General features: G+C 37.0%; 2 protein-coding genes across 6 annotated transcripts in view; one reads left to right on the plus strand and one right to left on the minus strand.

Annotated features, from left to right (window-relative positions):
• The window catches only part of GABPA (GA binding protein transcription factor subunit alpha), a 35,462-nt gene extending 19,902 nt beyond the window's left edge, over nucleotides 1–15,560 (minus strand). Inside the window, exons 1-5 of one of the 2 annotated variants that reach the window (XM_016140417.2) lie at nucleotides 15,439–15,560; nucleotides 10,575–10,677; nucleotides 7,255–7,399; nucleotides 4,151–4,235; nucleotides 1,934–2,179 (exon numbers count right to left, since the gene is read on the minus strand). In XM_016140417.2, the coding sequence (XP_015995903.2) occupies nucleotides 1,934–2,179; nucleotides 4,151–4,235; nucleotides 7,255–7,399; nucleotides 10,575–10,677; nucleotides 15,439–15,559 (700 nt within the window). In that variant the 5' untranslated portion in view covers nucleotide 15,560. Of the gene's footprint in view, nucleotides 1–1,933; nucleotides 2,180–4,150; nucleotides 4,236–7,254; nucleotides 7,400–10,574; nucleotides 10,678–14,937; nucleotides 15,284–15,438 lie in introns of those variants that run through there. The other variant, XM_016140416.2, reaches the window with a different exon arrangement.
• On the plus strand, nucleotides 14,783–22,706 carry ATP5PF (ATP synthase peripheral stalk subunit F6). 4 transcript variants are annotated; one of them, XM_016140419.2, is made up of 5 exons: nucleotides 15,165–15,251; nucleotides 15,479–15,520; nucleotides 19,047–19,214; nucleotides 21,861–21,985; nucleotides 22,527–22,706. In XM_016140419.2, the coding sequence occupies exons 3-5, from the start codon at nucleotides 19,054–19,056 to the stop codon at nucleotides 22,562–22,564; spliced, it is 324 nt and encodes a 107-aa protein (XP_015995905.1). In that variant the 5' UTR covers nucleotides 15,165–15,251; nucleotides 15,479–15,520; nucleotides 19,047–19,053; the 3' UTR covers nucleotides 22,565–22,706. The 4 variants fall into 4 exon arrangements, with proteins under 4 accessions (XP_036074362.1, XP_036074364.1, XP_015995905.1 ...); XM_036218471.1 differs by lacking the exons at nucleotides 15,165–15,251; nucleotides 15,479–15,520 and adding an exon at nucleotides 14,864–15,029; XM_016140418.2 differs by lacking the exons at nucleotides 15,165–15,251; nucleotides 15,479–15,520 and adding an exon at nucleotides 15,540–15,653.
• The last annotated feature ends 4,570 nt before the right edge of the window (nucleotides 22,707–27,276 follow it).

Genomic DNA, 27,276 nt, shown 5'->3' on the forward strand with positions numbered 1-27,276 from the left:
AATAATTCCATAATGCTACAAAATAACTCCTTAACCACTAAATCTTCTCACTGCTCATGCATATTCCCACTCTCACTTCTCAGCTCTGCACATATATTTCCTGTCTGGAGTGTCCTTCCCTGCCCAACAATTTCTTTGTCTATGATAAACTCTTTCCCAATGTTCCTCCAGGCCAGTAGGAGCCCTTTGAGATTCTAAAAGCATGTTTCATACTGGCAACTTAGAAAACATGTTACCTTTATGGCTATTATCTCTTTTCACCTATTTTCTCTATCTTCAACTACAGTGTGAACACCCTAAGGGCAGAATATTTTTTTTTATACAGTTACGTGCTGCATAACAATGTTTCGGACAACAATGGACCACATTTATGACAGCATTCTCATAGTTATAACAGAGCTGATAAATTCCTATTGCCTAGTGATGTAGCCATCAGAACATCATAGTGCAAAGGTTGCAAAAATCAATGAGGCTGTGGTTGAGATCGGAAGCTATTTAACTTGGGTGTGGATGAGGATGACACTGAAGAGCTCTTAGGGGTGGTTCCTGAGAAACCGACTAACGAGGAGGTGTTGGAATAGGAACAGAAAGCTGAAGGAGAGGCGAGAGAAAACTGCAAGGGAAGAAAAAGAACCCCCAGGAAAATTCACAGCGAAGGGTTTAGCAGGAGCTTTTGCAGACCTCAGTAAGCTCCTTCAAAAGTTTGAAAACACAGACCCCAACACAGAAAGCTTTTTATTAGTGGAGAGGAATATTCATTGCACGTTATCTGCTTACGAGCAAATCTTCGATTAAAAAAAGAAACAAAGCAAACCATCATGGACATATTTCTAAAAAAGAGTGACACCATCTCTCAAGAGGGGCCTCAGATAGGGGGCCTTTTAGGAGGTATTCCAGGAGAAAGCATTGTTATCATAAGAGGTGACAGCTCCATGCATGTCACTGCCCCTGAAGACCTTTCAGTGGGACAAGATGTGGAGCTGAAGATAGTGATACTGATGATCCTGACCCTAGGTAGGCCTAGGCTAATGAGTGTGTTTGTCTTAGTGTTTGTCTTTCCTTTTTAACAAGGAAAAGTTTAAACAGTAAAAAGAAAAAATTTAATTTTTTTAGAAACTTACAAAGATCTAAAGAAAATAATTCTGTACAGCTGTATAATGTGTCTGTGTTTTAAGATAAATGTTATTACAAAAGAGCTGAAAAGTTAAAAAAATTAAATGTTTATAAAGTAAAAATGTTATAGTAAGCGAAAGTTAATTTATTAGTGAATAAAAATATTTTTATGTAAATATAGTGCAGCCTCAGAGTACAATGTGTGTAGTCTATAGAAGTGTAGTGTCCTGGCCCTGCACATTCACTCACACTCACTCACCAATTCACCCAGAGCAACTTCCAGTCCTGTAAGCTCTATTCACGGTAAATACCCCATACAAGTGAACCATGTTTTATCTTATACACCATATTTTTACTGTACCTTTTTCACAGTTAGATGTGTTTAGGTACACAAATACCACTGTTACAACTCCCTACAGTATTCAGCAGAATAACATGCTATACAGATTTATAGCCTAAGAGCAATAGGCAATACCATACAGCCTAGATGCATAGTAGGCTATATCATTTAGGTCTATGTAAGTATACTCTATGATGCTTGCACAATGACAACATTGCCAAACAATGCATTTCTCAGAACGTATTCCCATCGTTAAGCACTGCATGACTATACTTCTTTTTATTCCTAGCACCCAGGACAGTTTTTGTCCATCATGTGTTAATAATCCAAACAAACAAACAAACAAACAAGAACAGAAAATCAATATTCTTCCTAAAAATTCTACATTTGAAACAGATTATAACTCACTCACCCTAGCAATTTCTATGTCAGGCCTAATTCTTCTTATCCTATCTAACACGTAATTATGTATTTTCTTACCATAGGGTATCCCAAGGCGTTCTTGCTCTTTCCTATAACCTTCCAGTGCAGCGGCCCACCTTGTCACTTGTTCTGAGGTTTCATCGGAAATGGTTGTAATGTGTTTTGTGCCATCAAGGGTAATCACTTGAGCTTCCTCAACGAGATGTGCTTCTGCTTCAGCATGGTGGGCATCGGGATCAATAACGACTTCAACTGTTTCCGCAGGTTTAACAATTTCAAGGATGTTGAGCTTTGGTTCAATTCCTTAACAGAGAATTAAAAAAAAAAAATCTAAATGAAAACATGGAAGTTACTATCAAATTTAGTTTATATGTTCTCAAATGGTAAAGCAAAACTTCATTTTAAATATTTCTAGCATTATGTCTAGAGGATTTAACAGATTGCTATTACACAATAAAAACAATAGAACTTTGGTAGATAACAGTGTTGTGTCGATTAATATTTTCTGATTTTGATAATTATACTGTGGCCATGTAAAAGAATTTCTTGTTTTTAGAAAACACACACACTGATGTATTTAGGCACAAAAAGAGATCATTTCTGTAATTTATTTGTAAAGAGGTCAAAAAATATAATGTGGGGGCAAGGGAGAGAATAAACCATATTTAATAATGAAGTTAACATGTGGGGAATCTGGGTGAAGGATATCCAGAAAGTGTTTTTATTATTCTTGCAACTTTTCTAAAAGTCTAAAATAATTTAAAAACACCACCATTACCACCACCACCACACATATACATCCCTACTACAAACATTAGGAAAAAAGTATCAATTTGGAACAGAAAATAAAAAAAAAAAAACTAGGCTAGGGAGAGAATAAATAAATATCTACTCACCCTCAGAATTTTGAAAAATTAAAATTATTTACTGACTACTTTTCTCTTTAAAAAACAAGAGTACATGTTTTATTAAATGAATAGACACCAAGTGTCTTAAATTGCATTTATATCATTAAATTCTGATATTCACTTTCATTTGAAGAAAAACTCAAATCCTTAAGATATTCAAAACAGAATAAACTAGAGCTTTATGATATAATATCAGATACTTCTGTTAAAATGACAGCTTTAAGAAACTATCATTCTGCTCAACAGATACTATTTGCTCACTGATTTTGTTACAATCTATATCAAAATTTAAAGTGCATTTGAAAGAAAAAGCAAAACAATTTCAATCTCTCGTGAAAACAAATTATTCCAGAAAAATATACTGTCATTCACTAGGTGGTGTAAACAGAAGTTACTTTATTCAAATATACATGAGACAAACAATCAGAATTTTTGAAAAGTGTTTTATCTTCTAATCCTCTATTCAAATTTCATCAAGTAAACGTTTTTTAAATACAGTTGCACTGACAGGTCACTAGGCTTTTCAAGATAAAAACAAAGATTTATTTCATATTCCTACCAACAGACAATCCTGGGGAAATTAAAGATCAATAGCAGATAACTACCATTTTCATAGTCTTTGGTTTGTGAAACATAATTGTAAGCAATATATATTCAGAGATCAAAATTAGTGTAAAACTCTGGTTAGCAATCCCAATAAGCCACATTAAAAAAAAAAAAAAAAAAAAAAAAACTAAAATTCAAGCCACCAAAAATGGTTTCCTCATTTTCTTTCTAACTTGGATACCTACACGAGATTTGTAAAATACCATGGATATGGCTGACTGTGGTCAATCAACACCCTTTGCAAATTCCTCTTTTTTTATGCTAAACTGCAGAGACTAGATTTCCTTGCAGCAGGGGTCCCCATTGTAATGTAGGCTCTAGAATCATTGGCATAAGCCTTCTATTTAGAAACGAGTTAAGAGGGGATAAGCAGGCACATGGCATCCATTTTTTGGCTACTCTGGATCACTAAAAAAGCAGCATGGTCCCAGGATCGCAACAGGGCAGCAGCTTCCTTGGAAGTCTAGTTCTGCTGTGTGGCTCAGGCATTCTTAGAATCAACCAGAATCTGTTCTTCCAGCCCTCTCTGTGATCATGTTACTTACTACTCTATACTATATCTCCTCCTGATGAAACTAGGTAGAATGTTTTATATCATCTGCTTCACCTTGACAGATAAAAGTTAAACCAAAGCATGAATATCTGTCTATAACATGTCATTAAGTAATTTAATCAACCATCATCTAAAACTCCCCAAACTTATAAAACTGAGTTCTCATATTTTAAAAAACAAACTAAGCTTGCACTAAAATTGACGTACCTTGGTAAGAAATTACCTGTACACTAAGTTGTACAGTTCCATCTGTCTTTACTCCTTGGTCAAACAAACTTCGTTCTGGATCCAGCTAAACATGGGTAAAACGATTAAGATTATTTTAACACAATCATCTGGTTTAATAAAAATGGATGTACCAAACAGGACTTAATTACTGAGGCATACTAATTGAATTATAAGAACACATTTAATTATTTGTTATATCATTTAATTCTTTGCCAAATCGAAATATTTTAACCACTGTGGTAGTAATTAAGGACAACATAAACATTTATTTTAAATGGCAGTTTTCTCTAGCTCTGGAGTATAGTTTGAGATTTTTAAATAACAGCAAAAAGCAACTGCTTATTCTGTAAAAGTATTTAAAGTAGAAAATAATGTAATTTATCTGTTGAGAAAAAGCAAGACTATTTAACTAGTGGGGATAATTTATGTTTATTAATATAATGTCTGCCATAATTCACTTGTAACCAATGATATACACTCAAGATCAGAGTTAACTCTACGTTTCTAATCACAATGTTAATAAAGTTAAAGGACTTATTTATGACTTTACTACGTGACCTATGAACATCTTTAATCATAATTCTATATCCTTTCAATATCAATTTCCGTCATGTCTCCTTACAGTGAATGCATTTCACACAATGACAAATTGATGACAAAAAGAAATTGACTTTTAGACATGTTCTGTTGCCAGTTTTCAAATAGTTTTTCATTGTAATTATCTTGAATAATGTATATCTCTGTGTGTCTGCATAATATAGAGCTGGAGGTATAAAACTCCCCTACTCTCATTGCCAAGAATTCCATAAATACTGTAGTTGCAGTACGAGTACATTTTCTAATATTAAAAATGTCATACATATAAAGCCTAAAACCTTCAGTGACTATGTATCTAACTTAATCAGGGGCAAGACAAGCTGTTTAACCCTTCAGCAGACAGACAGGTCGAATGTGGCAGTTTTGTTGCCTGACACTTTGTTAAAAATTCTCCTGCTATTAAGATTTCTCCCCTCTCCAGCAGACAGACACTGGTATTATCCACTAGAAGCTATAGCATGTGTAACTCTGCAAGTGAGCTCTCAGGTACCAAATACACTAGCTAGTTAAGTAAGACCCATCTGGCACAAGGACAAAACTCAAGCATTGTATCTGATCCTGGGTTATACTCTTCAAAGAAGTACTACTCCGCTGTTCCATCAGCTTTCAAGTCAGCATTAATCTGAAAATACAAAAGCATTGCCACAAGCAGCAAGCATTTTGAGTCTGAATGTATGTTGCATAAACCGATATGGAGAACAGAAGTTGATACCCATATCCTTTTTGAAGAGAGGAATGGGGACAGGGAGGAATGCACAATGACTTAGATCTAAAGTTAGCTTTACATTCTATGATGCTATGAATTATGCATATTTCTATTTATTCAACTAATATTTATGGAAAATCTATGGTAGGTTGGGTACTTTGGAGGTTATACTTTCATTTTGGTTAAGCCAGGCATCACAAAAGCAGCAACAAATGTTAGGGCTGAAAGACAAGTAAGAGCTCAAGTCCAGATTCCCCCTTATTTTACATATGAGAAAAATGGGTAAAGTCCAGTGACACTGAGTTACCCAAAACAAAGTTAAAATTCTGCCTCAAGCAAGGGAAGCAAGTTTCGGAGACACACAGGCTGAATCCCTAGGTAGCTACAAATGGTAAAACTATTTAGCCTTTTTAAATCTCAATTTCTACATCTGCAGAATGTGATTAAGAATATGTTGACTTCAAAGACTGATGTGCAGGTTAAATAAGATAATTTAAGAGTGTTCTGTGTTCATTTTTTCATTCAACATAACGGCCCAGACAGCTGTAGTCCACCAATTTTCAATGGGCGCCTTGAATTCCAATCTATAGAATTTATTTATCCAAGTCTCTGTTTTTGGAACATTGATTTTCAGTTTCTGCACAACCATGCGACAAACATTTCAGACATACACCTTTGCTCAGACAGTTGAGCATTTCAGTAAGAACAATTCATTGAGGTGAAATTGCTAGATATTTCACATCCAAAATTAATAAACACTAAATGTTAAATTACCTTCCAAAAATATGCTAATTTATTCTTTCACTGTTAATAAAGGAAAACCTTAAATCCTAAATTGTAATATTATTAGGCCCATCTACATTCTCTAGTTTTAGGAGAGCAATTTCCTTCTTCTCTCAACATTTACTAGACTTATTAAAAGGAAAACATAAAAGTATGGTTAAATGGCAACTAAAATGCACAAATTTCATTAAAACATTTCAACTTATTGTACATCAAAATCTTATTTAAAAATGGTAGACATATGATTTTAATTTTTAAAAAATAAAGCAAAAAGTGCTATAATATACAGGAGGAAAAGGAGTAAAGAATAAAACAAACTGATCAAAAAAATTGGCAATATATATTATGATAAGTTGGTATTAAAAAATCAGCATAAACTGTAGTATATGTAGTATAGCCTACTACCTTTACACCAAAAAAAAAGAAAGAAAGAATATAAATATGCTGTAAACATAGTATATTGCTGTAACACTATAACAGGTAAAATCCTATTGTAATAAACTCCAATAAATATAAACACTGGTATTTAAATTCTCATCTGAAATTTACTAATAGAGCAAATAAAGATGGAAGGTGATGTAAAAATCATTTGGTAAAATTATCTCATTTTAAAGATAAGGAAACTAATGCACAAAGAATTTAAAAGCTAGTTACAAATAGAATGAGGAGGACATGCCTCTTCAGCTTCCAAAGTCAATGTGCTTCCCACTACTTTATGTTTAAGCTCTGATTCAAATTTAAACTTCTCATTCTATATTTGTGAAAATAAAAAAAAAAAATGAAATATTTGACTCAGTACTCAATCTTTTAAATATAACTTTAAATAGAGACAATTTTGCTGAAAGAATTGCTTTTATTTTTAAATGCTTAAAGTTCATAAAACAGGTCAAATCTAGTGAGATAGATAAAGGCTACAGCTATAGAGATTAAGGGTCAACAAAAAATATTCCTAAAATAGACTTAAATGTTGAAATAAATCTCAAAAAAATAAAATTACCTGGATATCTTGTAGGCAAATTTCATGAGCATCCAAAGAACACTGTAGTCTTGGTTCTAGCAGTTTCTTTAAATTGCCTATTGGCTCATTGATGTCTATGGCCTGGCTTACACATTCAGCTGGTGTGTAGGTTTGTTCTACAATGCTAAATGTTAAAGGATACAATGGTTAACAATTACATTTTCATCCTAGGTATTAAAGTAATAATATGCTGAAAACAAAATTCAATACCAAAATACATTTCTGGTCTTTGAAACTCGTTTCTGCATAAACACCATTCATAGTGGTAGACTCATCACCAACTAGTGTTGCCAAACTAAATATTAAGCCACACAAAGAAATGCTAACTTGAAGCACCCTTGCAAATATATCTCATTATATATATATATCTTTGTATGTATGTGTATATATACATATGAACATTCCATATATAATATTTAAGGGAAAATGTTTGCATCTGTTATATTTTCAAGTTATTTTGAAGAATTTTAGGCCCAGAAAGGAAGATGAAAAGTCTTCTCAAAATTTGTAAGCCATCTACCAGTCAATTGCCCTTCCAAACATAAATATAATTAAGTAAATATAAATTATAAAGTATGAAAATGTAACATATAAAAACCTTCCATTTAATTTAATCCGAAAACTACTGGTTATAATCAGCATAGGACCACATTTAAAAAGAATTAAAACTCTCTTAGGGCTCTTTTGCATTGCTATTTCATATTTCTAATTCAATGGAAATATAAGTTCCTTAAAGGAAAAACCTTTGGTAAGTAATTCTACATATCCTTTGTAAATCCTTATTTGAGGCAAAACAAAAAGACACCAGGTAATATTTGCTAAACTGGTAAATCTGGAATTCAATTAGGTTTCACAACGTGTTTAATTTAAATAAAATTTAAATCTCATTTGCAGTTGTCAAAACCAGTATGTATTTAAAAATTTGTCAAGTTCCATTTTCATATAAATTCTAAGTATAATGCAATATATATTACATTCAATGAATGCATATAGCTTATATTCCTTCTAAAACTTCTAAAACTTATAAAAGACTGTTCAAGCTTAAAAACGCATTGTTTTTAAATAATACTAAACTATTATTATTAGTTAAGGTAGACTAGTTGGGCCTTTTGGTTAAGTATTTTTATGACAGTGTTTATATTTTCCTTTTTTTGTAACAATGATTGCTTGAGGCAGATGCCGCTTTAAGACAAATTTTTAAAGATCTACTTTACATGAACTCAACATTTAAAACATTTAAAAATATTTTGTTGCCACCTAAATTCCTACACAGCGACATTCTGCTACAGCTGGGTAACAACTTCTCCCTTACACAGCTACTCCCCAGGCCAACAGAGCAACTACCAACCTCCACAGGAAACAAGAAACATCAGCAAAGTTTTTCTGTAAGAGGCCAAACAGTAAAAAGTTAAGGCTTTGTGAAAGGAGAGTGAGAAAAGGGAAGGGGAGAGGGGCGGGGTGGGGCGGGGAGAGATTGAGAGGGACAGATGGAGGGAGTGAGGGGAGAGAGACAGAGAGAGACAGAGAAAGTGTGTGTGTGTGTGTGTGTGTGTGTGCGCGCGCGCGCGCGCGTGTGCGTAAAAATAAATATATACAAGTCAGGCTCCAAGGTGGCTCAAATGATCCTCGCCTCCTAATATTCACACCCGTTTATAGTTCCTTCCCATATTCTACTAAGGTTAGATTGTGTGACCCAAGGACTAACGCAGAAGTGACATATCACTTCTTATATTAGGTTATTTAAAAAGACACTGCAGCTTCCATCTTGGTGAGCACTCTCTCTCAGGCTACTTACTTTAGGGGAAGCCAGATGCCATGTCATGAGCAGCCCTGCGGAGAAGCCCATGTGGTGAGGAAGTGAGTGGTCCTGCCACCAGTCTCATGAGTGATCTTGGAAACAGATATGCTAGTCCCAGTCAACTCTTCAGATGACTGTAGGCCAGATTAACAGCTTAAATTCAAACTCATGAAAAACCCTGAACCAGAACTAAGTTTGGGGGTAATTTGTTACATGAATAAATGAATGAATATACACACGCACATACATATATACATACAAAGAGGCATGTAGTCTCTAGTTTCTTCTGCTGGAGAAAAATCACATAATCAAATAAGTTGAAATGCTCTATTAAAAATTTAAGGTGTCTCAGGTGGTCGTGCCAAGACATTTTAGATGTTTTCCATCAGGAAAATATTCCTATGCCAAGGCATGGTGGTAGAGAAGACTAAGGACAACTAAAATAAGGTTTGTCTTTTGAGCTCCAGATAGACCTCCCCTCTGAACAGAAGAGAAGGTGGCACAAGTAACCACAGACTGCTGGCCAAACAAAGTGAAACAAAAATGGAGATATGCTTAATCAACTGGCATCAATTATGCCAAATGAATAAGTTCTAGGGATCTGTCATATAACATTGTGCTTATAGTTAACGACACTGTATTTATTGTACATTTAAAAATGTGTTGAGGGTAGATCTCATGTTAAGAATTGTTGCCACAATAAATTTTTTTTTAACAGTCTTAAATCTCACCTGCATTCTTAACTCTCAGCATCCTATTTAACCTTAGTTATCGTGTTCATTTCATCAGTTATTCTAAACCTTCTCTACTATTTAGTCTCTACTATTTTACTTTTAGCATATTATCTCATCTCCTGCTTTACACAGTAAAGTAGGATCATCAGCCCTACCCTTCCTCAGCCTTCTTCTTGACTCCCAAATCTCTATTTTTGCCGATACTCTCCCCCTTGGATTCTGAATTTATTATCATGGCCCTCTTTCCTTAATAGAGTCAGTAATAGCCCATTACTGTTCCAAGAACTAACACTTTTCACTGCTTTATATGCTTAGCACTGCGCATGTAACTACTCATGTTCCTGTATGTCTCCTCAAATACAATGTGGCCTCCAAGCGCAGGTTATTGTCTCATATATTCAAATACACCTGACAGTTACTAGTTCATAGCAGTTATATATATTTGCTAAACTAGTTCAGGCTGTGACTTAAACTTTCTGAAAAGAAACCAGCACTAACAAAAGAAAAAAATCAAAACAGTGTCATAAGAGATAAAAATCATCACAATCAAGGGCTTGGTCATTATCACCTATACTTATTGTTATCTTTAGTTTAAAAATATCTTTCCCTCCCAGCTACAAACTCATTAAGTCGGAAGAAAAAAGGTAGTACATGCTGAGGTCAGTTGGGAAAAAAAAATAAAGTCTCCAAAAGAATTCTGGCTTGATTCTTAATTTTAATTAGGTATGTTAATAATATAAAAGGTAGTAAATTCAGAAAACACCAACCTTTCTTCTGTGCACTCTGGTTTCTCTGTTCCATCAATCTCAATTTCTATCAGCTCTTCTGCTTCTCTTTTAGTCATGGTTGAAGTATTTCGAAAACTCAGCCCTGCAAGAGTTAAATTTTAAGATGTTTTGAAACTATGAGTACAAGCAAAAATGCCACACAAGAAGTATATACCCAATTCAAATAAAAGTGGAGAGTAAGCAAGCAGAAGAGGAGGAGGTAATCTTCACACGTAAAAGAATATCCGCAGATGGTATTTATAAACTAGCCTTTGTTTAGATAGTGTATATTAGCCTAACATGACTTCTTCATCATTCCATTGGATTTGTTGGGATATTTTTTGGGCCAATCTCAGCCACTAAATTAACTCGTTACTGCAAAATCAAATGAAAGATATGTCAACTACATTACAATAACTGTCTCAGTAACAGTCAAACCTGTAGCTTAAAAATCAACATGGAAATGAACTAAAATTGTTCAGTTAAGAGCTATACTTTGTTAGCAGAATAAAGAATGTACCTTATTAGCACTGTACTGAGAATGATGTAAAATTAAAGTTAATCCTAGCTATTTGTGTTACAAATTACATATCTTTTAAGTGCCAGTGCAATATTCTAAAACAGAAAAATAAAGTAACAAAATTATCAATATGCACATTATCAGAAGTAATTTATTACAGTAGCATTAGGAAAGTCTTCTTTCTCACTTTACAAAGGGCTGTAACTCTCCTCAGACTCCAACATTTCGAACTGCTAGAGAGCTGATTTTCTGAAAATTTAGAATCTAAGGAGCTGCATCCAAATTTAGAATTTGGTCTGATTTTTCCTACATTTAAGGTTGCTCTCACATACACACCCATAAGAAAGACCAATAAGAGAGTGGGGTTCTCCTCTAGAACAGATATAAGATATACATCGTGCGCATCTAGCAGACTGTCTAGGTGCCAGCAGACTTTTGTTGGGATAATGAAAAAAAGAACTATTGTTTCCTTCTCTAAGTCTTCCTCTTCACCAGTAATGTCTGTTCCTTAAAATTACTATGTGTAAACTGTGGAATTCATCCTGAGCACTACAACAAAACAGGTGGTGACCCAGTAGGGACCAACCATGCAAGACGACATAAGTTCCACCCAGGAAGGGATATCTATTTATAGATGTGTAAAAGTACTTTGAACAATGCCTCACCCTTAGTAGGCACTCTATTAATACGTACTGAAAAAATAAAAATGTTATAAGCATTATTACACACCATATAAAATTGACTCTAGATGGCTTAAAGACTTCATGTGAAAGGTAAAACTATAAAGCTAATAGAAGAAAATGGTGAGCATTTTTTTGTGGACTAGTGATAGAAATTCTTAAATTCCAAAAACATAAACCATATAAAAAAACAGATTCGACTACATAAAAATTAAGATTTATGTTCAGTAAACAAGTGACAGTATGGAAAAGATATTTTCAATATCCAAAAAATGATGAAGGGCTAATAACTAGAATAGACAGAGAATGCCTTCAAATTAATAACAACCTCCCCAAAGTCAGGACAAGTTAGAAAAGCAGATAAAACACAGGAAAAAAAAAATTCACATAAAGGGAAACAAACAAAAAAATGTACATATTCAAATCATTCAAAAATGCAATTTAAAACAAGGAATTACCACTTTTTACCAGGTGCATTTGTGTTGTGTGTAGCAAAAATTGGAATGTTGAATACTGAAAAGCATTAGCAGAGACATGGGACATTAAGAACCCTCTGCCTCTCTTGATGGAGTACAGACAGGTCTGGCTACTATGGAGAAAAATCTAGCAGCACTTGCCCAAATCAAATACACTTATACCTATGACTCGGCAATCTTGCCTTTAGATAAGCATTCCAGAGACAGTCTCATTGATTGACAAGGATGTTCAGGGCAGCTTTGTTGGTGATAGCTAGATGCTGGAGCCAATACAAGTACTGTGTGTGATACAAGAAAAGTGTGAAAGCAGCATATACCATGGAATGTTGGTAGCAGTTAAAATCAAAAATAATGTACACACACAATATTGTATAAATTACTCTGTACTGAAAAACAAAACAAAACAAAACAAAATGAGGAACACTAAGGTTTATAGCAGAGTTGCACTGGAGAAGATCTTTATGTTTTATTTTCATAGAAGTCTACCAAGGAGGTCCACTCCTATCTTCATAACCAATTAAAAAAAAAAAAAGATTAAAAAGCAAGTGAATTTTCTGGGAATCTTGGAAAAACATAGAAAAAATATATAAGAAAGTAATCAGAGGCTATGAAATGGGCATTCGAGCTTATCAGAAGGGATACCTGTGGTTTTCCATGACATAAGCACTAAAACAAGGAGTTGTCAAAAAAGAAACATCCTTTAACTTTTAAAAAGAAGGTGCCAAATAAAAAAAATGAACCCAAAACACTTTTGGAAAAAATACTCACAGTCTCTAAGTGGATCTTTTTTTCTCTCTCTCAGTTCTCTAAATTTAGTCTAGGGAAGCAAAGGAGAGATTTGGAAATTGTCCAAATCTTTGATATCAATGCTTAAGTTAGCTCTTTTTCTGGAACCAATTCCCCAAGACTCTGTCCAAACTTAAAATGGCAAAGAGAACCTTACCTACAGCCTTTCCACCCTAGGGCTGCTCCCTGATGCCCTGGTTTCTCCCTGGGGTTACAAAATGGATACAAACTAAACTTAAATTTAACTGAAACCTCCAAGAAAAGCGTGTATTCAATAAAATACAGTTGAGCATTCTCTTTTGGAGCTATGGATAAACTTGAGTAGGATTATTTTTCACTGGAACACATTATTAGAGTTTAGGACAATTTTTCCCAATAAAGACAATAAAAGATAAATATATGTATTTATAACATAAATATATAACATAAACACATTTATATATTGAATATGTAACATACATAAAATGTATAATATATATTTAATGTAAATATGTGTAATGTGGGAGTAACCGTCTGATCGACTGCACTTTTCTCAAGCTAAAAAATACTTTCAAAAACCTAGAGAAATTAAAAGACATTTTCATTTTTAAAAATTAAGTGAACAGTTAGGAAAAAGAAAAGCACATATATCTGTGTATATGTGTGCATGGGGAGGTAGGGAGAAAGAGGTGGTGAGGAGAAAGAAAAAGAGAGGGTTAGAGGGGTTGACAAGAAGCAAGCAAGCAAGTGTGGACAAGGATGAACACTTGGTGACCTCCCTACCAGGTATTCATTGTAGAATTTCATTGTACAATTTTTCAGTTTTCCTGTAGATTTGGAGTTTTATAAATAAAAGTTGGAGGGAGATTAAAGTAAGCAGCTTTAATTTACTATTCAGCCTCCATATGCTCTCATGGCTTAGGTTAATTCAACACCTAGCTGGGCACTTATATTCTTACTTCAAGACTGTGTATCACTCCATAACATACAGTCCTGTATGCGCAATCCAGGTAAAACTGACTTAAGTCCACCTAGCGTCAGAATATGTCTAATAATAAGCTTGGAAAGCCTGGACCAAACTCTAAAAGAGAGGGATTATTCCCTTAGTTTGTAAAGAGTTAGCCAGTTTCTTCTAAAGCTTAAGACTACAGTACCTAAGAATGTTAGCACTGCCCAGTACGTCACTTTCACCAAGTGAACCCTTCTAAATCTTTGCTCCTCCCACCAGTCAGACCTATTGCTTGTATCTTTAAATTACTACTAATTATCTTGCAAAACATTAACTGTTAAGCTTTGTCTTCCTAGCCGTTAACCTAATCAAACTAGGATCGCTAAATACAAACAGCCTATCCTACAAAAAAAAACAAAACTAACTAACTAAAGAATTTGGCGAGCTGCATTAATACACTGCTTCTTAAAAAAAAAAAAAAGCCACCATACACATTTACAAATGTTTTTGATGCAACTATGTATGGGCAACTCTAGAAAGACAACTGGATTGGAAGTGAGAGTGAATCGCTGGGTCGGCAAAACTAGTTTCGCATCTTCCCCGGAAATCCCGGGGGCGTCATGATCACATCCCGACCGAAGAGGCTGCGGACCTCGACGGACAGTCGATCAGCGGACAGATAGGGAAAGAAGCGAAAGGAGACAGGAACTGCCCGGGCCCCGGGGGCGCGCGACTTCCTAGAGCCCCGCGCCGCGCGCCCCCCGCCCCTCCCCTCCCCGCACAGCCTCCCCCGCCCCTCCCCACCCGGCTCCCTCAAGTCTCCACGAACGGAAATGGGAGTCACAGCGCCGGGGACCAGCGGAAACAAAACACAGAGGCGGCCGCGGGGGGGGCCGCTTTGGGGGAGAAGGCCCCGGAACGAAGCCGGCCCGCGCGGGCCCGCGCTCCCCGCCTCCCCCGCGGCCGCACTCACCCGCTCCAGAATCGACCCTGTGGCCCCCGCCCGCACTCCAGAGCCGGCTGAGAACAGCAGCGGCGCGGGATCCACGTGCAGCGTCTCTCCCGGTAAAACGAGCGGCTCCCGCGACTCGAAGTGTGAGGCCCCTGGGCCCTTCCCGCGGAATCGGCGCCGAAACTCCAACCCCCCTCCCGCCTCCCAGGCACCCCCGGGTTTAGGACTACAACTCCCAGCAGGTTGCGCGAACCGAACGCCGTCGGCAACGGAGGCTCACGAGGCACAAGGGAACACAACGCCCCGGTCGGCTTTGTTTTACACTCTGTCACTTTGTACGTTCATACACCTCAACAACCCAAGGGGCAGCACGCTGATTAGGGGCGGGAAGGATTGAACTAAGGGGCAAGGCCGTCCAAGTGCGCATGCGTACACAGCAAGGTTTCCAGGAGGGAAAGAGCAGGTCAAGTTAGGCGAAGGAAAGATGGCGGAGGCGCCACTAGGGGACCCGGAAGCACTTACCCTCCACTTCCTCCTCCTGTTTGCTTTCTGTCTCACCTAGAGCCGTCCGGTCGCAGACTGTCTCCGAGACGCTTCCTGTCCGGTGAGTGTCGACCGACTGAAACGGCGGCCCATAATGCATTGCGATAGCGGGTAGGCGGGTGGGGGCGGAGCCAGGGCCGGAAGTAGAACGGTGGCGGCGGCGGTGGCTCTGGCAGCTCTGGACTGAGTGCAAGGTGACTGAGGGGTAGCTGGATTAGCTTAGCCTCTTGGGACTACAATTCTGAGTTTCTTAACGGGGCCTGGGCTGTCTATCACCTTTGCCCTTCAGGAGAGAGCAGCTTTCTGTCCCGGGCACCTTCACGGCCTGGTCTGGGTCATTGCAGACTTCGGTGCTTTTAGGCCTCGAAGTTCGCTGTAGACTCAATATATAGCCTTGATAATACCGCTCTGAGGGCAAACAGGGGTGGTGCGGATTGCAGGGAGGCGGCGGGGTAGGGGGTTTCATGGACTCGGAGCCCAGCTGTAGCAGCTCAAGGTCATGCTGGTGGAGCAGATCTGCAGCCAGGCCTGCCCAATCCCGATGACACGCGGGCATCGCTCTGAGCTGTTTAAAGCAGAACGTGCACCAAAAGAGGGAAAAGGGTGATAGTCTTAAAAGTTTGCAACCTAAAAATGTTGATAGCGCTAAAACTTGGTTAGGCAGCTTTGTTTTACACTTTCTTTTCGAGCACAATCCTACACACCTCAACAACCCCAAGGAACTGGACGCTAACTTGAGGGAGGGTGATAGGGGTGTGCTTATGCGAACACAGCAAGGTTTTCCGGAATAAAAAAGAGCGAGTCAAGGTGGATTGTGAATTGACTTTAAAAATATGCTTTGAAGAGTCCGAAAGAACTGACCTTAGGCTGGTCAGCCATCACTGTAAACAGAACCACTCTCCCGCTGTACAATGCTGTATCTTTTTCTTGCTATTGCCTTCCCAGTCTTTTAAAGAATGTGTCAAATCCCTGTCACAGGCTCTTTTGGCACTACATGGTACTCGAATAGAGAACTTACACCACAGTTGGTATTTTACCCTTGTTTGTGTACTAAGTTGGTATTTTACACTTGTTCTGTGAGCCAGCTGACAGTGCACACACTAGATGTTTAATAAGTGTGTGGGGGGGGAAATGAAAGGGAATAAAGGAAAAGGAACAAGTTTTGATAGTGAGATTGTGTGTTCATTTTTTAGACAAGTTGAATTTGAGGGCCCTGTAGGATTTAGGAAGGGGTGAGAGCTGTTGAATATATAGGTTTGGAGTTCAAGAAAAAGACCAAAATTAGAGTGTGATTTGGGAATCAATTCTTAGATGATAGAAATGAGAGTAGTGAAAATGGACTGTACCCATGTTACATGATTTTTGCAATCAGAGAAAATTAACTGTGGAAATATGGGCAATTTAGTAACTTTTCTTATAGACACCTTCCTCTAATTAAAGTAGTGTCAAAAGTGTGCAAGGAGAGACTATGTATGGAAGTACTTTGCGAAATACTGAGGGCTGAACAAATGTTAGTTGACCCTATTGCTGAGCATTAAGTATGTCCTTATATTGCCAGAAGGGAAAATATACCTTGAGTTGCACAATTTTTAAAATATATTTGTGTCCAGTCAGATTCTGTTTGGACTTGGTATTTACATCTAAACCTTGGTTTCTGTGTGTGTAAAATGGGAATGATAATAAGTAGCACCTTAAAGTCATCTGTTGTTTGCTTGAAGTCTCTTTCTCAAGCATTTGTCTCTGATGGGGTATAAGAATGCTATATGATGAATTCTTTAATTTCTTCAAATAGTTTGCATTCTCCCTGGCGGTTGAAGGAAATTTTGTTGATTGTAGGATTTCTTTCGGTAGTTTTATATGCTGTTCCGGGGCTTCTCAACTTGGGCACTATTGACATTTTGGACCAGATAATTCTTTGTTGTGAGAGGCCGTTGTTCTTGTTATTGTTATTATAGGATGCTTGGCAGCATCCTGGCCTTTAGAAGTCAGTAACACTTATTTCATTCAGGGCAACCAAAAATGTTTTCAGACGTTGCCAAATATCTCCTCGAGGATACCCCACCCATTTTGTGAATCACTGTGCTACTCTACTGTCCTCTAGCCTAGTGATCCCCAATCTCTCAGGTGGTAAAGGGCCATTTTATCCCAACTCTTGTGGATGCTTTTGAAGAATACAACAAAAGTGAATTATCAGAAAAATTAGATGAAATACAAAACAATGAAGACACACAAAATACAAACTCTAATTTTTATTACTAAATTCAATTGATATAATTAATTGCTTTACAATTTCTGAATACTTATTACCAATTTTTGTATCACTATAGACAAGTAACACAATTTGTATATTACCACTGGTCCACAGATTGAGCAGTAGAAGTACAACTTGATAAAAGTCCAGTATTAGTATGACGATGATTACTGTTATTAGGTAATTTGGAGGGTATGGGGATCGTTAGCATGTAAGGTTTTCACTGCAAAGTTTGGACATTTTACCAAGCTATATTGAGGTGTGAATCTTTTATCACTATTTCAAAATAGGGTTTAGTAAGCCTTTTCGCTTTAATACACCATCTCAATCTGAGGGAAATTTCTTCCAATTACTTATAGCCTCCTCATTCCCTTTCTTTTGGAATTCATGTTTGCATATATTTGCCGTAATTTGGAATGTTTTTGCATTTGATTTTTTGAGACATGAAATGAGGTCTCAATTGAGATCATCTTCTAATTTATCTACTGAAATTTTTTGGTTAGAAAATTGTGTCTTTTAGCTTCGAGAAGTTGAAGGACTTGGATATCTGAAAGTCTTCATTTTTAAAAATCAAGCTTTCATCTCCTTTACAAATTCTCTATTACTGATGAGTTTGTACTTCTTGATTTCCCCTCTTTTTTGGTAGGTTCTCTTGGGCTGGTTGCTCTTTTTCCTTGTTGGTTCTTTTGGACTTAAAGATTTGGTTGTTACTGAATGCCTTGAATCCTGCAGTTCTAACGGGCACTGCAGTTTCTCTTCCTGGGGGTCTGCCAAGTAGAAAATTTCAGGCTATTAATCCTGGACTGAAGCAGCTGTCTCCAGTGTCCCTGCCCAGCTAGCTCCCTTTTGGCTTTTTGAGGGGGTCAAGGGAACCTAGCATATTTATTTTGGGGCCAGGGTTTTTCTTTTCCTGCTGGGAGGGGGCAGATTACTAACATCCTAGCTTGACTGTTTCCTCTGGTCCAAGACTTAAGTTCGTGGAGAAGAAACACCCACCCTATATGTAGTGCTTTCTTCCTTCATCTAACCATAGTGGAGCTACACACAAGGTCTGAGTTCCTAACAGCTCCTAGGTCCCAGGGCCTTTAAGAAGTAAAAACATGCTATGAAGAATGGAGAAGGGAATAGAGCTATGGCCAGAAAACTGTTCTTAGAATTCACTGAGTTCTGGTATACTTTAAGTTCTGTAGCAATTAATACAATTAGATTCCCACTATATGATATATTTAGAGGTGTTTTATAATTATACATGTTAAAGTGTATTAATTATTAATTTTATAATTAACATATACATGTTAAAGTATATTAACATTCTGGTGCTTGTTTTCCATGACAGAATCACCATGATTCTTCAGAGGCTCTTCAGATTGTCCTCTATCCTGCAGTCTGCAATCTCAGTCCATTTGAGGAGGAATATTGGTGTTACAGCAGTGGCATTTAAAGAACTTGATCCTGTACAGAAACTCTTCGTGGACAAGATTAGAGAGTATAGAACGAAGCGACAGTAAGTGGGTAGATAATCAACCATGGTATAAATATTTAAAGTATGTTAATTTTGAGATGGTAATTAAAAAATTACTTGGTGTTTGAAAGTGTCTGAGACCACTGAGCTGAGCCTTGACATACAAGTTCATAAGGTGCTTTAAAAAAAGGAGCAAAGATCTTCAATTTTTTTAAGTCACAAATTTTGTCTTTTTGATATGGGTTTTAAGGGAGAATCCTATTATATCTTGTCATATTAGACATACTATAATGCCATTTATTGTAAGCTAGACTCAATTCACAGAAGTATATAAGAACTTGTAAATCGTTTTGGGTCTAAACAGTAGTTTCTCCTTCCATGTGGTTTCACTTTCTGTGGTTCCAGTTACCTGCGTTCAACTTCCGTCCAAAAGTATTAAATAGAAATTCCAGAAATAAACAGTGCATAAATTTAAATGGCATGTCATTCTGAGTTCTGTGATGAAATCTTTCACTGCACTGATCTGTCTGGGCTGGGATGTGAATCATCCCTTCCTTTAATGTATCCATTCTGTGTATGTTACCTGCCAGTCCGTCACTTAGTAACCATCTAGGTTATTAGGTTGGTTATCAGAGAGAGAGAGAGGGAGGGAGGGAGGGAGAAAGGTCATGTTTACATAACTTTTACTACAGTATTTTGTTGTAATTGTTCTATTTGATTATAAACTTTATCATAGGTATATGTGTATAGAAAAAACATAGTAAATATAGGGTACAGTTTTATCCTCAGTTTCAAGCATCCACTGGAGATCTTAGAATGTATTCCCCGCATATAACTAAACAACTGTATTTGAAAACCTAAACCACTTAGACATTGATTAGCCCTAAGTCATTACACTAATTGGGGGGAAAAACATAGAATCAAAATATTCTAACTCAATTTAGTGCCACTTCTGTGACATCATGATTTAGGGGAAATAGTAAACATAACTTTTTTTTAATGCTTTTTCCATCCTTATATATTTCTGGGAATGTCAAAGGACAGAAAACTCTGAAACAGTAGAAAACGAGTCCAAGAAAATCTTGATTAGAGAGCTACACAGTTTTAGAGATGAATGATGACCTTAGCCATCATCAAGTTTAACCCCCAAACCTTTGGAAAAGTAGTATACCTCAGTTAATAGTTCGATTTTTTTGGTTTTGTTTTTAATTATTTAGATGTCTCCCATGTGCAAAATACTGGGCTAGCAATTTTGGTAGGCTATGAAGAAAGAAACCACCCTATATTTCCACAACATTTTTAATATCTGATAGATGTAGGAAGCTTGTAAGCAAGTAAATACACTATAAGATAAAATGAGTTAGGTGCTGAGATCAGCACATTCAGCGTTTGGGTAGTTCATAGCAAGGAAAGCTCCTTTCTGGTTGTAGTCATTTTAGGGTGTCTTGAAAGAGTGACTGTTTTATCTTGGATTTGAAGGCAGTGTTTGAGGTCATTTATCCCTCTTGAGAATTTCATGGGCAGCTATGGATTGTTGTTCTAGTTTTTTTAAAAAAGTTTACTCACAATTTTGCTTATAGTTTGAGAGAGTTCTCAGACCCACAGAGGTCATCAATAGACACACCCAGGAGTCTACCCTAGGCTAAGAATAATTGGTGTTTAGATAAGATTGGACAGATTGGGGGTGAGGGGGTAGAGGATACCTTTTAGGAGGAAAGTATGGTGGTGTGAGCTATATTTGGGGAATTGTGTAATGCTGTTTCCCAGGACTGTAGGGTAGATGAGGAGTGGGGGGTGGGGGGGAGGGAAGCATAGAATGAGGTTAGAATGAGGGGTTAATGAAGGCCTTGATTATAGACTGGACAATTAAGATATATGAAAGCCATTTATGAGAAATTAAAGGATTTTGAGCAGGATGTTGGGGTGGAACAAGACTGTTCTGTATTAGGAAGATAATTTTAATTACAGTGTATTGGGAAAATTGGTCTCCTCAACTAGAGTAGCTTTTTGTTAAACTGTCTTTGAAGCTCATCACATCCCTTACAGCATAAGGGATGTTTATAAACATGTTAATTTTTTCTTCTAAATGGCAAAACCTCTGAGGATAGGAAATCATTTGCTTCTTTGTTAGGCCCCTATTATAGAGACTTAAAGTGACTAAGATCTTTTAAAAGCCATTTAGTGGTGGCTGGTTTAAGTCAGGTAATAATAATAGGTAACGTGAATGTTCACTATGTGCCCGGCACTATGCTAAGTGGTACATGTTAGGTGGAACCTTGAGTTTTAGATGTGACACTGAAGTTTAGAGTGCACCCTGCGTTGCTCTGTTGATGCAGTTACTAAATGGCAGAACTGACGTTCCAGCAGAAGTAGTCATCGACTCCAGAGTCATTCCTCCTTGTTGCAGCTGAGACCCCGAGGGATGCTGACTTAAAAAGTGTCCTTCCTTGATACCGAAAACCCTTGACTGGTAGAGGTGTGTTTAAATTTGTCTCACATTTATGTGAAACCTCACAGTAAAATAGTTTGAATTGAAATTCAAGTGGAAATACTTTTCTTTTGGCAAAGTCTGTATTTCCCCCTACATGAGTGTCTTTAAAAGATCTACTGAAACTTGATGGTGAAAAGTAATTTTGGTTTTGTAAACTAGTGTAGAAAATGAGTTTTTACTCGATCCTTTACACACAGGTCATCTGGAGGACCTGTTGACGCTGGCCCCGAATATCAGCAAGATTTGGAGAGGGAGCTTTTTAAGCTTAAGCAGATGTTTGGTAAAGCAGACATGAATGCATTTCCCGACTTCAAATTTGAAGGTGAGTCTCGTTAATCATGGATTCATTCTTGTGGGAGATCATTTTGAGTGGAAAATATATACACTTTTTAAAACTTACTTGGATTGTTTAGAGGATTAAATGACAATGTGTGAATATTTTAGGACAGTGATGTATGTGTGGGAAGCTCTGGGATAAATGTTTGGCATTGGTATAGAAGATCACATAACATGCGGGTCTGAAATCAAACTCCCTGATCTTGAATCCTCACAATGTCACTCAGGAACTGTGTGATCTTAGATAGTTAACTTGTGCCTGTTTCCCATCTGACATTTGGAGAGAATATCTTCCTTATGTGGCTGTTTTAGTTAAATGATATATGTAAAGTCAGTTAATAGCTTGGCTCTTGGTAGGTGCTAAATAAATCTTTAGCAATTGCAATATTTCCATGTAGATGTTTGAAAACAGTAGATATTCACTAAAACAAAGTCAGAAGATTGATGAGGTAAATATTGACGCCTTCTCAGTAATGCATTTTATTACAGTGTGGCTAAGCTTGAACCTTTTTATTTTCTCTTCTTAGATCCCAAATTTGAAGTCTTTGACAAGCCCCAGTCCTGAAGAAATAATATAAAATTTATCTGGTAATTTGTCCTAGATAAGTTGTACGGCTGATCAGAAGCTATCACAATAAACATACCTTTCACATCTGTCAAATGTTCTTTTAATTCTGATTCCAAATAAATTATTTGATGACATGGGATGTAGGCTTGAGTGTATTGAATTCCGTGGTTCAGCATCGTTTTTAAATCTTCCTATTTGGTGTTAACGAAGCAGGTGGAGAACTTGGGTAAACTGGGCACAACCTGCCTATAACTTGGTGTGCTCGGTGTGCAGGGTTCTTCCCACTGTGGAGATGCTGTTTGAGGGGGTTGCCTGACTGGGGTGTCTTGCGGAGGGTGTTATACCCGCGTGGGACGAAATGGTTTGTGAGTCCTTTATTACAGCTTCTGCAGGAAAGTCGAGTGTAATTTTGACTATATGCAGGAATATCCGTTGTGTTTTAACTTCCATCTCCTCAAATGTTAAATGCTTTTATCCCAGTAACCTAGGTCCCTCCTATTCCCTTACGGTTTGAGGTCACAGTTTCTTACAGTGCTCTGTAGGTAGAGGAGGGAATGCCGGCAGCCAGTCGGGGGGAAGGTCTGCAGAGGAACTCTGAAAGATTAAAGGTGTGTGGACGTGTTCTGCCCGAGTGAAGGAGGACCCAGCAAATATGTCCTGGATACGTGGCATAGCCAGCACATCAAAATTTCAGTAACCGTAGACAGCTGTCACAGTTTTTTAAAAAAGAAACAGCTGTGCCTTTTTATGTCTATCAGTCTCTGACTTGTGTCAGTAATACAGGCCTTAATATGACTTTAAAGGTTTTATTTAAAAATATAAAGTCAAAACACAGCCTTTATGAGTTTAGCTCACTTCAAAAGAGGAATCGATTTTTACTCTGATGTGCCACACTAGCCGAAGTCAAACCTACCGAGGAAGATGCCTTTTTCAAAAGATCTACAACTATTTCCTAATGGTATAGGTGGGAAGAAACAGCCCAATTTTCTTCAAAGGAAGCTAAGCAATGACAGTTCAGTTGAACTACTTTTATTTAACCACAGGCACCGATGTAGAATTTGCTGTTTAATTACGGCGCAGTGTAAAGGTAATCGAGGAAGTCTAGTTGCTCAGGTCCTTTCTCTAACCCCTGAATCCACATGTGGCAGGTGAGCAGCCTGGCGTCAGCAGTGTGACTGCCGGTCTGAACAGAAGGACCGACCCTTCAGCACATGTTTATCTCCTTTTTCCCTTTCTCCCCTACTCAGTTTAGTTGAATTTTACCTTTTATAATTTCATATCTAATTTTCTCATACACTTTTTTTTTCAATCTCACAACTATTTAGGGTTTGCTTGTTTATTACAAATGACCTCAACTTTCTAGGCTTTTAGCTGTCTAAATTTTTTTTTTTTCCTTGCTTGGTGTAATGGGCCAAATTGTGTTCCCTTAAAATTCATATGTTGAAGTAGAACCCCTTAGGACCTAACAATGTGATTATATTTGGAGATAGGATTAAGTTAGAATGAAGTCTTTAGGGTGGGCTGGAATCCAATCTGACTGGTGTCCTATAAGAGGAAATTTGAGTTGAGGAAAGGTACAGAGAACTGGAAAGGGCCATGTGTCTGAATTATCTAGTGCTACCTTTAATAATAACCAAAGAAAGCTTCTGTTCTGAGCAATTTTTACTTAAAGCCCTTTAAGTGTAGGTTTTTTTATTTGTTTTTAGGTATTACTATCTGGTTGCTGCCCTTGGTTTAGCAGGCCTACAAATGCTGGCTTTCTCTAGTTAGGTGCTGCATGCCTGAGTTCTTGGGGGCTCTGTGGGCTAAGAGGTCTCTCCATTGTACAAATTATCTTAAATGAGAGGTCTACTCCAACTCCATCTCTTCCAAACTTCCCTTGGCTCCCACTCTAATGGTACAGTTCAGTCTCTTGTTTCAGATGTTTGCTCTCAAGGAGACACGGACAAGTAGGCTCAAGCCCCGCTACTTTGAAAGATGCCTACTTAACCACAGGAACCATAACCTTGACTGACCTAAGAAGTCATGGGTAGATGATTGCTTCACCATTTCTCCTGATGTCTTCCTTGGTATCTTTTTCCAACTCTTTTTCACTGTGCTCACATGACTCTTTCCTTGGCAGGTGGCTTCAACTTTTACAAGTGATTCTCTAAAATTCTGCCTTGGGGGTGAGGTGGGGAGTATAAGTTCTCACAAGTTTGACAAACTTACTCTCTCACACAATTTGGACAATTCTCTCCATTCCTCCCCATTCCCAATCCATCCATACTTAGGTTGACATGGACTTGTTTGGTAGGGTAAAGGAGAGATGATGGGTCGTGATTTCAGGGTAGCACCATTGTCTCTTGTGAACGTAGAAGGGGATCTTTGTACCCAGATTATGATTTTTCTTTAGAAAGTAGAATACTTTTCTTCAGCCCTTAGGCAACAGAACAAGTCTCAACATTGTTACATGAATATACCTTTATGTATAAAACTTTCCTCATTCTCTTTGCTATGCATTCCTAAAATTTAGCCAGTTTTCAAAAATTATTTTTCTACAGTTGACATTTAATTGCAGGTATACAGCATAGTGATTATTTATACCTTACAAAGTGTTCACCCTAGTAAGTCTAGCATCCATCTGACACCATACATAGTTATTACAATATTGCCTATATTTTCTATGCTGTACTTGATGTCCTCGTGACCATTTTTATAACTGGCATTTTGTACTTCTTAATCTCTTTCACTTTTTTCACCCAACCCTCTCAACCCTCTTCCTGTCTGGTGACCATCAATTTGTTCTTTGTATCTATGAGTTTGTTTCTGTTTCATTTGTTCATTTATTTTGTTTCTTAGATTCCACATGTAAGCAAAGTCATACCGTATTTGTCTTTCTCTGATTGATTTCACTTAGCACAATACCCTCTAGGTCCATCCCTGTTGTTGCAAACAGTTAGGATTTCATTCTTTTTCACAGCTGAGTAATAGTCCATTGTATATATGTACCACATCTTTATCCATTCGTCTTTTGATGGACACTTAGGTTGTTTCCATATCTTGACTATTGTAATTTAATGCTGCAATGAACGTAGAGGTACATATGTCTTTTCAAATTAGTATTTTGAATTTCTTGGGATAAATACCCAGAAGTGGAATTGGTGGGTCATATAATAGTTCTAGTTTTTCATTTTTTCCCAGTGGCTTTTTTTTTTAATTGTGGTAAAATATATATAACAAAATTTGCTGTTTTAACCATTTTAAGTGTGCATTTCAGTGGCATTAACTACATTTGCACTGTCATGCAGTCATCACCAATATCCATCTCCAGAACATTTTCATCATCCCAAACAAACTCTGTACCCCTTAAACAATAACTTGCCATTCTTCCCTGTCCCCCGAGTCTGGTAACTGCCATTCTGCTTTCTGTCTCTATGAATTTGCCTGCTATTGATACTTTATACAAGTAGAGTCATTCAGTATTTGTCCTTTTGTGTCTGGCTTCTTTCACTTAGCACAATGTCCTCAGGGTTCATCCATGTTGTAGCTCACATCAGAATGTCCTTTTTTAGGCTAAGCGATACTCCATTGTGTGCATGTAATACATTATGTTAATCCACACATCTGTGAATGGGCATTTGGGTTGTTTCCACTTGGGCTATTGTGACTAATGCAGGACCTCTGTACTGTTTTCCACAGTGGCCGTACCAAGTTACAATCCCACCTACAGTGCATGAGAGTTCCCTTTTCTCCACATTCTCACCAACACTTGTTTGTTCATTTACCGATGGTAGGCATTCTGACAGGTGTGAGGTGGTATTTCCTACTTTTGATTTGCATTTTGCTGATTAGTGATGTTGAGCATCTTTCAAGTGTCTATTGGCCATCGAAAAAAAGTTTCTTGCCTACAGCAACTTCAATCTAATTAACGGTGGTTAGGATGTGAGTTTAAAAATGAAAAACTAAATGGCAGGGGCAATTTTAGGAATCCAACTTCGGATCATAGAGAATCTCAGTTTTTACACCATCTTTAAGAAGCACTTAAAAGCACATTCAATGTTGAAAACATCATAAATTAGAGATTTAAAACAGTCTGTTCTCAATCTTGGAGAAGTTAAATAGGTCCTTTGTTAACACAACTATTCACTTGTTTTGAAAATGTTTTCTTAGAAAGTATAAAGACATTTTATACCCTAGTACATCTTAGTATATTTTTTCAAACCTGGTCTAATAAAAATATGGAATATATTAAAAAGTAATAAACAAGATTAAATAGAAAGTGTCAACAAATAAGAGTTCATAGTCTACCCTGAATTTCCTAACCAGTTATTACTATTTTTTTTAGTTATTATTATTAAAATGTTCCAAACTCTTATAGAACAAGAAACAAAGAATGGAAAATTAAATTTTAAAATTTTAAAATTGGAAAAATATTTAAGATCTTTGTAAGAACTAAGTGAAAATGGATGCCTAATAACTAAAAGGAGTAGGATAAGAAAAATTTCTGTCCAGCCTTAATTTATGGAGCAATAATTCATGTAACTTTGCATAATAAGTGAACTGGATTATAATAACTTCAGAATACAATATTTTATTAATATCCTAACTAACCCTATGGAGAAATTTTATCAATAAATATTTCTTAAATTGCCATTTCATAAGTGCTCTTTGGGTTAAAAAAAAATAATTCGGCATTTATTAGATCCTGTCTGGGAGGCCCTGAATTT

This window comes from Rousettus aegyptiacus, unplaced genomic scaffold (genome assembly GCF_014176215.1).
Source record: "Rousettus aegyptiacus isolate mRouAeg1 unplaced genomic scaffold, mRouAeg1.p scaffold_m13_p_4, whole genome shotgun sequence".
Classification (NCBI taxonomy): Eukaryota; Metazoa; Chordata; class Mammalia; order Chiroptera; family Pteropodidae; genus Rousettus; species Rousettus aegyptiacus.

Bases quoted from the DNA above. Each gene is read 5' to 3' on its own strand.
- ATP5PF (XM_036218469.1), top strand. From the start codon at position 14,798: ATGGGAGTCACAGCGCCGGGGACCAGCGGAAACAAAACACAGAGGCGG. The intron at 15,030-15,158 runs GTAAAACGAGCG...AACTCCCAGCAG, and splicing joins CACGTGCAGCGTCTCTCCCG to GTTGCGCGAACCGAACGCCG.